Source organism: Pagrus pagrus, assembly GCF_965226575.1.
Source record: "Pagrus pagrus genome assembly, chromosome: 7".
NCBI lineage: Eukaryota > Metazoa > Chordata > Actinopteri > Spariformes > Sparidae > Pagrus > Pagrus pagrus.
In genome coordinates this window covers 27,694,848-27,708,856 of record NC_140191.1, presented here as the reverse complement: position 1 = coordinate 27,708,856, position 14,009 = coordinate 27,694,848, and the positions used below count along the sequence as shown (strand labels likewise).

Genomic DNA, 14,009 nt, shown 5'->3' with positions numbered 1-14,009 from the left:
AAACAATTACTTGAAAATAAAATACAAATTAACAGGTTTTTGTTATTATTATTATTATTATTGGCAATGGTATTAATTTTATTGTTCTTATTGCGTGTACCTCATCCATCTTTCATAATTTCATTGTTTGCAGGTTTTCATTTTTGGCGATTAAGCCTGAAGTTTTGTAAGTACGTAAATATTTTTGTTAGTATAAGGTTGCTGGAGACGTTGCACACTGTTGTCTTTTCATTTAGAAAATGATTAGGAAAAGCCTGCAGTGCGTAATAAACGGGGCCTAATGGCATTTCAGCAGCAATGAGCGTCGTTTTAAATCTTCTGTTAACCACTTCTTCCAGAGCCTATTTTCGAGCCCATTAAATATAAATGCAATTTTTTCAAACAATTATTTGCACTGTCAGGTGGAAATTGGATTCTTTTTCAGCAGCCAATAATGGCTGGGGAAATCATGAAGCAACAGGCCTGAAGGCCAAGTAACACAGGAAAGACGGAGACATGAAGAGGAAGTCAGAGGGAGAGATTCCTACTTTGTCTTCACCGAATAATAATAAAAAATGATTACAGATCAACCCATCCTGTCCCAGGCCGTAGCTCTGATGGTTAATATTCAATTTGATGCGACCAAAGGTGAGTTGGATGAAATCCAAATCTTGGAATTTACATATGTATTTACACAAACCTATTAACATGTTGGAGCATGGCCGCCAAAAGCGCTCACCCTTTCCCCGTGAACCTGCTTAACATAATATACTGTGTAATGATTCACATTGTGTACATGAATAATCAAAAAACAATAGGCCAAAAATCAATCTGTACTCCTCTGAGTGGCAGTGGCGTTGCTACAGCCGGAATCATGAAAATGCTGGGCAAATGTAGGACTGTGATCAACGAACATATGCAACAAAACAAAGTCTCAAAAAGTTGTATTTTATTCTATTTTATTTTTTGCTTTTGTGTAAGTGATAAATTAATGAACTTTGATCATTTCCCAGAAAATAATAATCTGTAGAGGGCATCGGCCACGTCTCATCTCCTTCCGTTAAATCGCCTCCTTTGCGCTGGTGATGTCCTCTGTCGCTTTGCACGTCGATCATGATAATATAGGTGATGTAGAAACAGACAGGCGATGTGGCGGCTAATGTAATTCCAATCAACCTCCGAGGGGGCCAGATGTTAAAGAGCTCAATACTTCTGAGACGTACAAACACACTGCCATATATACCACATGTGGATGGTGGACAGTGCGAATGCAAATCAATTATCATTATTATCATTTTCATTAAAAAACAAAGTGTTGATTACTCTACATAATTATTAGGCTACAGATGTTTTTGCGTTATAACGACTATCCTGTCCGGACAGACATTTCATGCTCCCGAGCTGCTAACTGATATCTGCTGGTCCACTATAAAAAGCCCAACAAGTCTGCGGCACTAAGCTCTCACTGGCTGCTGGCTGTAAACATATAGACTATTAAACTGATGGCCATGGTGAATGGAGTCGTCTAAATATTGCGTTTGGGCTGTGACGTGTGTCTCCAGTATGAAGGCAGGGAGGGGATCATGAAATGAAGACAGAGCAAATGCAAATTTATAATGGAAATATTTATTTCTAAAATACAATTTAACATACTTTAAACTTATGACTGTTTTTTGACAACTTTATCATTTCAATGTCAGAAAAGAAAATTAAAAAAAACAACAAAAAAAACAAAACAACATTATGTACATGGTCTTGATATTTACAGGTGGTTTGAAAGCTGGACATGGCTCCACTGCTGTCCCACTTGAGGTGCAACCAAATCCCACTCTAAAGTGTGCTGCAGTAAACGTGTCCTGATTTGGAGATTGTCTTTTGAACAAAAAGAAAAAGTCGCCGACTTGTCTTCCTGCGTTTTTGTCCATTGTTATTTTGTTAGTCTGTCCAGGCTAGTAGTCCTGATGTGGGCTGTGCGTCAAACTGTGCCGTCGCAAGTCACAGTTGCGCCGAAACACCTTTCCGCAGCGGCCACAGCTGTAGGGCTTGATGTCTGTATGGGTGAGAAGGTGAGTTTTCAGGTTACTTCTTTGATTAAAGGTTCTTCCGCATGTGGGGCATTTGTGGGGAGACTCCTGTTTAGATTTAAAGCAAGCAAAGGATTATTCCCTTTAATTGTATAGAACGTCTATCAGTTGTATCATCTTAATAACTCTGTTGTGTCAGGTATAACTGATTTAAACAATATATTTATTTTTAATATGACTTTAACTCTCACTTACATTTTTGTTTTAATTTGATAATTGGCCAAACTCAATCGCTTTGTGAAACTATTAACATCCCCATGCATGCAGTAGACCATGCATAACAGGTGAATTATGAGCATAACCTGTCACAAAGTTCAGTGAGGATAAAAATCATGGTGACTGTTAATATTTCCAGCTTACCTGCATATGTAAGGTTTTATGGACGGCTAGAGTTCGAGACTGACAGAATCCCTTCCCACATTCTTGACATTTGAATGGCTTTTCCTTGGAGTGGATGTATCTGTGAAACAGAAATAACACTTAATCAAACGTCTGCTCGTGCATGGATTTGCTTGTAGCAGTTACAAACCCCAGAGTCACAGGACGAAAAAGCTCTACTGTCAAGTCCTGAGTGTCTAACTTAATGCGTAAAAGTGCTTTAGCGCCCTCATGGAGAAAACTCTGGGAACAGGCCTGTCTGAATGTTATGGCAAAATTAAGAATATATTTTTAAATGCAGGCCATGAAGAGATCATTTAAATAAATACATATAACTATGATTTAAATCACATGCAAACTCAGGAATACTGCTGGGAATCTCATATCCTGCTCCTAACCCACTGAGTAATTATCTGTTATAAATCAGTCTTACCTGTGGTCTCTAAGATGGTCTTGTCTTCGGAAAGCCTTGTGGCAAATATCACAGGTATAGGGCCGCTCGTCTGTGTGGGTCCTCTCGTGGATGAGGAGGTTGTAGGACTTGGTGAAATGCCTGCCGCAGAACTTGCAAATAAACTCCTTTTTAGTCTTGGATGGGAGCCTGCCCCGGGTGGGTTTTCTCTCCGGGGACAGCTTGCTCAGCTCGGTGATGGTCCCCCCTAACTTCGCCAGATCTGCAGCTTTCGGCGGGTCCTCCTGAGTGGCAGCGAGGGCCAGGTTGGCGAAGTCAAACCTCGGTCTGTCCTTGTGCAGCGAGGGCACGCCGTGCGCAACGCCGGCTTGTTTAGGGTGGAAGAGTTGCGCTGTGAAGGGTAACGCTGGGAAGGGAATCCTGGGGTCCATCAGACCCTGGGCGGCTGCCATCTCTGTGATCGTCGACCTCAGTCCTTGGATGTGCGGGTAACCAAGAGTCCAGTGGTTCATGTGCATAGTTTGCACAGCGCTGAGGCCGTACAGCCCCTGCAGCTGGTCAGCGGGGAAAGTGTTGACGGCCTGCAGGAAGGAGTAGTTTGTGAGCTGGAGGGCCGGGTGCAGGGGGATCGGAGCGTGCAGGGCTTTGCTCCCCATCTCGGCTCAGACCTCTGCAGAAGACACGGTGATAATCCTGGGAAGAAATACAAATTACAAAGCGATTAGTGCTGTATGTGAGTGCAACATTACAACTAGTAAGTGTGTTGTAACAATGGCAAACCTTCAATTGGTAATTATGATCCAGGAAAAAAACACCTGTTTGATTATTTTCTATTTTACATGAAATGCACTGAGGGATTTTCTGAGACATCTTTTATTCTGATCTAACATGATATCATTTATCTCAGGAAAATTATGTCCGCCCATGGAGGGGATTATATCCCTCCAGTAATTAGTGGATAATTCCTACTCGGATTATGGCGCAAATTAATTACTTTGATTTTATCAATTTACACAAAGCGAGGGAGCTGATTAGGTAAAGAAATTCGACATTTTGTTGAGATGCAGCAGTATTGTCCTGCACTGATACTGCTGAGTAAAACCCTGTTTGTCAAAAGCAAAACCACAGAGAGAATATAACTATTCGTGTGCGTATTTTACGCGTGAGCAAAAACCAAAGTTCGTCCCTTAAAAACGGAGATACTCTTCAAAGCAGTTTTATAAAACAAATCAGTCATCGACACTGTAATTAAATTAAGTGGGTGAAAAACGATTCATATGGCTTCGATTAACACTGAAAATTACATATCCAGATCACTTTGAATTATGCACTAAATCTCATACGAGTTAATTAAAGAAGACACTTGTTGTTTTTGACGGTTGCAGTTGGTGTTTCACAACGCAAAACAAGTGTTTTCAATGTGGATTTGTAGAAGTTTGTAATTTTGCAAGCAGAGATCAAATATGTTATTAAGTGCATGAACATGAGTCAGAGAAAAAAAACCCACACGGATGCTGGCTATTGTCCACAAGAAAGATACTTTAATCTTCGCTGCATGTGCTTTTTATTTCTATTGTTGCGGAGAGCAGCAAGTTAATTTTATGGGCACTATATTTTGCTTTCATGTCGATTTATTTCATGCTGCATGTTTTTGTATTTCCCTAAAGGCAAGAGAACCTGGTGGCAAACAACTTCTGGGCATTTTAACCTACTTTTCCTCGGAACAATGTTTGCGTTAATTAAAAGCAGGAGCTCTCTATCTGCGCAGTGTAGGACACATAAGGTGAGCTGACAGTGCAAGAAATTAGAGGGCCTGGTTTCATGTTTGTGGGGGTGACAAGTTGTGTTTTCCCACACAGAAAAGTTCACCGTGTTAGTTCAAGACTCCGGATGGTGAAAGCGGGACTGGCGGCAAGCCAGCGATGCAACGGCGAGCTGACCTTTAGATTTGGTCGAGAATGAAAATGAGAGAAAAGCTCGTTTCTCTGGTTTTGGATTACAAAGGATAAAGATTAGAGCAGTTTTTGACAGATAACACCAAATCATATTTAACATCATATTTATCTAACCTGCCGAACCTGAAACCTAGTGGAGATTATTCACACTCCGAGAGGGTTTGCAGAGTGACAGTCCTGCGGACTGTACATGGTAGCCGGAGGGCTGTTCGCCTGTCAGGTCTTCATATTTGTTTCACAGATCTTTGGATTCTGTCTGCTTTCCCCTTTCACAGACGGGAGAGGGTTAAACGTAATTTTGCACAGGTGCAACATAAGTCACCATGCAGGCACTTGTTCTTCGCACATACAACTGTTCAACCTGTTCTTCTCTCAATAACCTTTGGACTTCACTTCCACTTTGACAGCAGCCTGACTGTATTGTCTTGTTCTTTGAATCCCTGTCAGTTATTTTTTTTGGCAGAGGTATCTAGATTCGCAAAGTTGACAGTAATGTTTTGCGCTGTGGACAGAGACCAGGGATGTCAAAAACGTGGGCGAACTATGACCTCGGACTGGAGATCATCACGAAGCAATAATCACCTCTGGAAACACTATTCAATTGAGCTTTTGTTCAGGAAAATATCTTTTTACTGACAGTTCGATCTCTTTGGTTTATAGCTCAACCAGTAACAGTTAAATATTTTCTGAAGATAACATAACGTTCTAACAAGTGAGTTGGGTGAGCTTGGTTCCCTTCCTTCAGAGAGCTGATAAATATCCTGTCAAACTGAGTCTTACCCCGGTAAATAGCTGCCAAAGGTCCTGCGGTGTGTCAGTAATCCACAGTAACTATAGAGGCGACGAGCTCCAATAAAGCGCCGCTAAAAGTTTTCCAACTTCCAAGTCCATGAAACTTTCATGTAGCCATGCAGCCAACTCTGATGTCGCGGACCTTTGCAGAGATGTGACAAGTTGTGAAAACTTGTGGAAAGAGGCGAAGAAGTTTTGGAGGAGAGCGCAGCGGCGTGGGAGTCCCGTCCGGAGCTGTGGCTGGAAGTGTGCGTAATGCGCACCGGTCCTTCACTTTTCAGGGCTCCGGGGCTCTGGAGCGCTCAGCCCGCCCTCCGACACGCCTCCACCCCCCTCCTCTATCATTAACTCCAATGTTCCTCCTCTGTTTATTTGTGTTTGGATAGCAACTAGGGCCCCAGACCATAGTAGAGAAGCGTGTTCAGCTCAACTGCCTCCTCTGACACCTCTCATATACAATATAGCCAAGGCTGATACCTTCTTTTGGAGTCATGATTGGAAGCGCAGGAGGAAACCCTGGTCGTTTTTTCCTCTGAACTCCACGCTTTTGAAAACTTGCTTTTGGATACTTGAGCAGCTTACAAGATTTTCTTTTTTTTTTTTTTTTTTGAAACCATAGAACCCATTCGCGAAAATGGAGGGCACATGCAAGAGCCACCACATTAAATCGTTTTATTTCTTTGTGGTAAGAGTTAAAAAAAATTATGAGGTTTGAAATTGAAAAAAAAAAAAAGCCAACATCCTGAGATCAGCAGCAGGGTGAACACATACAAAGGAAACGACACTTGTATCCTTCAGACAATAAGCTGCTTTTTTCCTCCATGTGTACAGTATAATTCTTCTCATTAAATTATGTGAGAACAGTGAAATCAAATTGGCTAATTACACCATCATGAAAACATCCCACGTGTAACCTGGGCAGCTTTTACCTTTAACTAAGTGGGATTATAACCACACAAGTCATAATAACAAAACAAAAAAAAAATCTGACGTTTTATTTTATTTGATAGATTGTGTGCAGAAAAAAGTCTGTAATATATGTGGATGCTATATGTAGGTATGGAGATGAGCCTTAATCAGAAAAAGCAGACTCAAAAATGATGTCTCAGTGTTGCATTGAAATCTTCTATTGAGTTTTAGTGTATCCTATTGAGTTTATGAAAAGTGACAGTGTATATGAGGTTATGAATTGGACCGCTCTTCAATTAGATTGCGGTTTGTTTCTGGCCACAGATTTAGATGCAGAGTAATTAAGGCTTCTGACAGGCCGAATCAGAAGTTAAATCTGCGCCTCTTTGTGCTGCATAAACAGAGAGAGACAGAGGGACTTTACGCACGCACGAGCAGGCTGCACTTCAACCAGATTAGTAAACGAAAAATATTAAATGTATTGAATTTTCCAATGAACCGCGAGTCACCTTAATGTGAACTGAATTTGTATTAAATTAAAATGAATGTGACATTTACATCAAGAATAATAATAATAAAAAAAATTCGAGTGGAATGTCAAAATGCCCGAATGGGACTCATTATGATCATCATGTTCAATTAATTGATCTTGTTTTTGTTTTTTCTCTCTCTCTCTCTCTCTAATTATCTTGTGATTTTACTCAGCATGACAAAAAAAAAAGCACTGAAATAAAACTTTGATTTTTTCAACATAAATATACTCTGTAACACTCAGTGCAGCAGGACCGGCAGGGGTTTGCAGCTCCTGGAGTCTTTTTCAGGAGAGAGTTGGTAGACAGAATGCAAGTCTGCAGCGCCGCCTATTGGGGCTTTGACAAATGAACAAGCTGTGTCCTCCTCTACTCATAACGATTGCGGCTCTGACAGAACACCGTCGTGAGGAGCAGCTTGATATTTTCTGTCGACACCGCTGGAAAAAAATAATTAATTAAAACGGATGCATTGGTGTAAGGAATCCATGCTTTTGAAATAATAAATACATATAAATAAAAAAATTTAAAAAACGAGACGAAAAACAATTCAGAAATATTTTTCATTTCTGCAACGGATCACTGGAGCTCCTGGCCTCTCCAGTCCAGCGTTAGAAGCAGGGTTAATTATCAGTGCGGAGGGCCGGACTGATCTCAGGTCATTACGTGAGAGGGAACATCCACAGTGCAGTACATGTCTGCTGCATGTCAGCCGAGTCGTTCAGACCACCTTAAACCTCATGTAGCCGAATTTTCGTTTTCTTAGTGCTGCAGAAGATTCTCTGCAGACAACATGCTTGTGGTTTTCGTTCGGTTTCGTATCACTCATGCTTCTATCTCGACTGTCAAACACTGAGCGGCTGCAGACAGATTAAAAGACACATAAACCCCCCACATTTTTACATTACAGATGATGGCGTTTTCTCAACATATCCTTTACACTGTGAAAATTTGTAACAATGGAAAATTGTGTTTGTTTTTGCTCCTTGGAAAAAGGCCATTTAAGCAAACAGCATGTTTTTTTTTAGATATATCTTGGAGTGGTTTATACTAAATATGCATTTCCCAGTATAGAGAGTCGAACCTCGTTAAAATCTTACAAAATATGTAAAATAGTTTCTGCGAGAAAAATACCATCTTCCTGGGAAAACCGAGCTTATTTCTTTAGTTAAACGTTTAAATCTACTGCAACACACCCGAGCCGTATTTTTATTTAAACATCCACGATGTATTTAATATAATTCTAATATAATGACATGGACTCATATTTCTGTGGTACTCCAAAATCATTTTAAAATCAAATTATTTCCACATTTTATCGTGTTTTTATAACTTCTCTAATACGGTCCAGACAGAAAACATCAATAATGGTGCTCAGTGGTGGATACATGTCTTATTTTGCTTTTATTTTTGTCTTATCTGCTCTAATATTAATTAATATAGGACTCAGATAGTTCATAAATGTAAAACAAAAACTTTTTTTTTTTTTTTTTTGCCTCTTTTTAATGTTCTTGACAGAACAATCTGTATGTGGCCTCCAGTTTACAGTTTTTATTTTACTGTAACACCAATCTGTGCGATAGGATTACCGTATTCTTTATAGTTGAGGGTAATGTCAGAGCCAGAGAGTTAGTGCCTTGCCCTTTGGCCCTGCCCTGAGTCCCCCTGCAGCCGCCATCATTCTCTATGATAATCTGACTCCCACAGAGTATCAGTGTTGCAGCTCAGTGCAGCTGCCAAGCCTGTAATGGCCGACACTCCTCTTCCAATAACAAAGAGTGACAGAGGAGAGGACTAGCAGAGATTATTCATAAAGAACCATAGAGCTCTCATGGGGTAACACAAAGTAAGTAGAGACAGAATTTGATTTGGGCTGAGATTATTGCTTGATTCCGATTTTGACAGAAAACAATGTCCTTGATGTGTAATCTAACATCTCCTGCTCTCCTTTAATGGTGGTTTTAAAATATTATTTATCGTTTTGATCTGAAATAATTTATCCCACAGGAGACAAAGTTCTTATGATGTCTGTTTGTGTGAAATGTCTTTGTCATGTCCTTTAGTTTTATTTTATTTTTTTATTACGCCATGTGTTTTCCTTTTACGAAGCCAAAGACGAATTTCCATGTGAGTTGACATAATTAAAGATGAAAGATTTTCTGTTTGAAAATACATATTTTTTAGATACCAGTCTCATTCAGGCCTTTTCTTAACTACAATAATATTGTACCAAGATCCTTTCTTTACAATATTTGTGTTATGTTCATAATGCATTTTCTTCTCAGGGTCAGAAATTAAGTTCAACTCAAGGAAGAATTTGAATAACAGGCCTACATATTAGGCTAGAACCTGTTTATGTCTTTCTTCAATAGAATAAAATGTTGCCATGACCTGCTCCTGCATGTCACTGTAATATTAATTTACATATCCACCGTCCCAGCTCCTAGATCTGAATATGCTTGTTGGTATCCAACATATATATTTTGACCTTCATATATCCTGTCATATGGTGTCTCCTCACTCCCAAATAATCCTCCTTACCTGACTCACATGTAGAGTCCTTTGCAGTAAATGCGGAGCTGCCGGCCTGTTCTCGGGTCTCCCTGGTTCAGTTTGTCTCTCAGTGTTGCTGTGTCTCTGTGAATGCTGGCAGACAGGATGTCAGGTCCATATTATATGAGCAGGGGGAGGTAAGCCTGTCACTCTTTCTTACCTACCTGCTGTGGTTTCAAAGCCCCCACAACCCCACCTACACTTTTACTCATCCTGTGCCGGCAGCAGCTCTCATGATGGGTGTTTTTCACTCAAAGACCCCTGTAGTCATATTTTCCTCCACACCACACTCTTTTACCTGAAATTGCTCATTTAGAGGAAAGGGGGGTTATGCCTCTCTTGCCTCATGGGTTGTTATTGTTTTTGAGAGTGAAACAGAAATATTTTGTGTCTCTCTGACTCTCTCTCTCTCTCTCTCTCTCTCTCCCTCTTTAAATAAATGTACTTGAAATGAGGTGTGCTGCAGATGTTTTTTCAGATTTACAGATTCAAGTAATTATTAAGAAAATTATTTCTGATAATTATCAAGGAAAACCGTAAACACCTCTGTTGGGCATATAAAGACGACTTTTATAATTACATTATTGGGCTATTACTGATTATTTCTTATTAAAAGGGTAAAGTTGACCTTTACAGCACTAGTTTGGTTTAGGTTTATAAGCCATCCTGTGGTGGCTGCCATCCTATGTATATCTAACCCTCCTGCAAGTCTTGACATAACTGAGGGTTATTTTTCGATTGGGCTATAGGGTTATCATGTCATTTCAGAAGTAGCATGTGGTTGATTGTGTGATTGTGCTTAATTTGTGCTCTGAGAACAGTTTATTTTAGACTGTGTCCCTCAAAGTGTGTTCATGGGACGCCCAGGGGTACTCGAAGGGGTTCCAGGGGGTCCCCCAGCAAAAAGGCAATTATTTTTCGTTAAAATTCCATCCATAAGACAAATGTATGACTATTTTGCAAATGGGCTTTCATATACTTAATACATAGGTAATAAAACATCTAAAAGCAGAAATGTTATCTGGGACTAAGACTTATTAAACAGGGGCCAGTCTTCTAATATGTGTCCCTTAGGGGATCCTTGACATAAAAAAGTTTGAGAACCACTGAGTTAATTCAGATTTTTATAGACATAAGCTACTAATATTAACTGTATTTAAAAAGAAGATTGTCAAATTTTTTGAAGCTCTCAATTTAGATAATACCACTGAAAGCTGTCGCTGGCAACATGATGCTGATGTCAGCACAGTTTGTCTGAACCTGACAAAGAAGTATTGAAAATGACTTGATCAAACAACATACCAGTGAGGTGAAAATAACTGAAGTTGCAAAAATGTCCTCCTGTTTCAATCAGACGCATAGTCGAGTGAATGGATACACGGTCTAAAACTGCTCTTTGAAACTAGATGACAATGACATTGTGCAGAGCCTCACTTTTCTGGACAGTGCAGTACATGCTGTTGTTCAGCTGTGACAGCCACATGCCCTGTTCTCCTGCTTTATTGTACAAGATTGCCCCCTATTGGTTCACCATCAAATTACTATGGCAGCAACATTTCATGTTGTATCATCACAAGTTGTACTATTCAATGATGAGTGCATTATTGTCAGTTTTAGAGATAAGATAAATGTTCAGAATGGGACATAAAATAACGTAATGAAAACAGATCATGCTTTGAATTCAACCTCTTTGCTCTAACAAATAAGAACTGTTCTATTTTGCCCCTTTTAGCATTTTTTCTGGAAATGCCCAATGTTGAAATGTCACCCAGAACTTCATACGTGTGGAAAAAACTAGAAAATAGACTCATCAAGTATTTGTGTGCGCAGGAACAGGGGGACTGGCAGTGTGTCGGGTATATACACTGCATTCCTCTGGCCTCCTGCATGATCTCTTCTCCATCTGCTGTCCATTGCCACTCTCTTCACTGGTCTCCTGCCATCTGTTTAACAGCGCTCGGCACCTTTGCGTGACCAAATGCCTTTGCTCCCTGCAACGTCATCCACTTTGCCAGAGAGGCATAAAGAAGAAAACCGCCATGATATCGTGCTCCTTCAACCAATAAAACCCACCAGTTAATGCTGCTCAAGCCCAGCACCAAATCCCATTTGTCAGCAAATAGCTTCCTCCGGTTGTCTGTGCTGGCCCGGCGCTTCTGTAGAGCTCCCTGCCATTAACATGACATCTTCAGTTACTTGTTGTCTGGTCTGATGGCAAGCACAGTGAAGAAGCGGGGAAGAGAAGGAGCGAAGAGAGGGATCTGTGTGTGATCATAAACGTGCCTCGAAAAACTGCCTCATCAGACATCTGATCTGTGATGAAACATCATCTGGTCTAACTGATGACTAAAAATCCACACCATGTCTGTGAGGTTAGCGTTTATTTCACCTTTAACTAACACTTTTGTTGGGTTATTTAGTTTTTAATATAATCCACAGGTAAATGGGAACTTAATATAAGAGACCATAAACAAAAGCCATATTCTATAAGAAGAGCAGAGCTATATCAGAATTATTTGTTGTGCCTGTTTGGTATTGGGATGAAGTGATGGGAGCAGGCTGAAATAATGGAAGGATGTGAGAAGTGAAAGCTAGAACTTGATGTGGAAGTGTGATTTTAGTAGAAACATGGAAAATGAGTAGATGGAAAGTGAGAAACAAAGACAGAAATGAAATGCAAACCATCACTTCCCAGCCCATATCAACTCTGTCCATATGCGTCTATGTGTGGTGGTGTTGGAGGACCTATGTGTTAAAAGCCAGCGGGAGAGCTGGGGTAGGTGAGCAGCATCCCGCAGACTCCAGGCTCCCCCTTCCTCCACAGCTACAATATAGGCAGACCGGGTCGTATCAAACTGTCTCGAGCATGTTCTCTCTGCTGTAAGGTCACTGCATTTTTGCATTGTTATATGTGCTCGTCATGAAAAAGGTATTTTCCCAGAGCATGTTCTGAAGCTCTTCATGGCTCAGCTGTGACAGGCGTGACCTTTTTGTTGCCGGGTGGGGATTCTCTGGATTCAGCTGCTCCGCTGGTGTGAGGGCTGTGTTGCTTTTTAAAAGGTGCCTTATGCCTTATTGCCCCCCGAACATTGCATCATGGCTGTTTTGCCTCTTTTCTCACTGAACGCTGACTGACTGGCACCTCAGTTTACTGGCCTAGCTCAGTTAAAATCTGCTATGAATCCAAGACTTTTTATGTGGAACCTTTTCTACTTTTGCGGATAATAGTGTAATTTTTTTTCATGTGGAGGCTGTGGCACTGCATATTTTTGATTGTGTTTTAGTAGAGCCATAGGATGAAGTTCAGATTGGTGATGATGTCGTCTTTATAAACTAAATTTGGACATTTTTGGAAATGTACTTACTTGAGAGTTTGATGAGAGGTAAAGGTACAAAAGGTAACGAATAATAGCACCTCAGGAGCAGTGACTTCCTGGTGACGACGTTGACTGCCTGGCAACAAGACGCCATGAACTCACTGTTTGCTGTGGAGGGACAAGTTTCCAAAGCCATTTGAAAAGCAGTACTGATGAAGCATAAGATTGGTATCAGTTCTCTAATCTACCTCTCAGCAAGACCGCATGGAAGTGTACTTCCCAACATGTCGAACAACTGCTTTAAAACTGCTCTGACACAATCTCATTTGAGATTTGACATTTTGAGCTATTTGTACCCATTTTGCGCAAAACTCGTCCACTTTGCTTTTGCTGCAACTCTCTGTTGCTGCTTCTTTTTTTTTTTTTTTTAGCTTGAATTCCACTGTCTAACACTACTTGTTATTGAAATTGTGACTTTGTGGCCCCAAAGCGTTGGAGCAACGGGTGCAACTGCACTTTCTACTGCTGATCAGCTCCTGCTGGTGAGGTGATGGACAGTAAAACTCTCCCAGCACCTGTTTCCTGGCCATGCTCATGTGCTGTTAATAGGCTGATGAGAGACGTTAACAAAGTTACTGCAGTGCGCTGGAAGGATAAATCAACAGAGCGGTGAAGTGTCTCATCCAGTCTGTCAGAAGTGACATTTTTAAAAGGTCCCAGTGACTCCTGCATCCGTCCCGTACCTGGGGTGAGATGGAAAGATGGAAACAGAGCAAGGATGGAGTGATTAAAACAAGGGATGGGGAGACTCAACAGGGCTTGGGTGGAGAAAGTAAAGAACACTTTGAAGGCTAGGGAGATGAAGGAATGGAGGAATGGCAGAATGGAAGGAGGGACTGATGTTTGAAGAAGCAGTGGAAAGATGGAGGGATAGGCGGATGGGAAGGGTTGATGTGAGGAATGGAGAGATGGACGAATGGCCCTAAAAACTTGTTGATCCAGACAACCAGTGACGGTTTTAGTGTAATCAGGCCTCCTTGAAGATATTTCTGTGATGCTGTTGGGTGAAGAATGAATAATGCAATAGACCAGGTCATTTT

At 40.8% G+C, this 14,009-nt stretch overlaps 1 protein-coding gene across 2 annotated transcripts; it reads right to left on the bottom strand.

Moving 5' to 3' along the window:
* Positions 1-1,603: 1,603 nt before the first annotated feature.
* Positions 1,604-5,825, bottom strand: osr2 (odd-skipped related transciption factor 2). 2 transcript variants are annotated; one of them, XM_084357159.1, is made up of 4 exons: positions 5,589-5,825; positions 2,875-3,546; positions 2,424-2,523; positions 1,604-2,111 (listed from the first exon to the last, which is right to left on the bottom strand). In XM_084357159.1, the coding sequence occupies exons 2-4, from the start codon at positions 3,507-3,509 to the stop codon at positions 1,929-1,931; spliced, it is 918 nt and encodes a 305-aa protein (XP_084213285.1). In that variant the 5' UTR covers positions 3,510-3,546; positions 5,589-5,825; the 3' UTR covers positions 1,604-1,928. The 2 variants fall into 2 exon arrangements, with proteins under 2 accessions (XP_084213285.1, XP_084213286.1); XM_084357160.1 differs by having other exon boundaries at positions 1,604-2,029.
* Positions 5,826-14,009: the final 8,184 nt, after the last annotated feature.

What these genes read in the sequence shown, in the direction of transcription:
- osr2 (XM_084357159.1), bottom strand. Translation starts at nt 3,509, where the DNA reads ATGGGGAGCAAAGCCCTGCACGCTCCGATCCCCCTGCACCCGGCCCTC. An exon ending in GACCATCTTAGAGACCACAG is followed by an intron (nt 2,524 to 2,874) that starts GTAAGACTGATT and finishes TCTGTTTCACAG; the next exon opens with ATACATCCACTCCAAGGAAA. An exon ending in ATAAAACCTTACATATGCAG is followed by an intron (nt 2,112 to 2,423) that starts GTAAGCTGGAAA and finishes AAATCTAAACAG; the next exon opens with GAGTCTCCCCACAAATGCCC.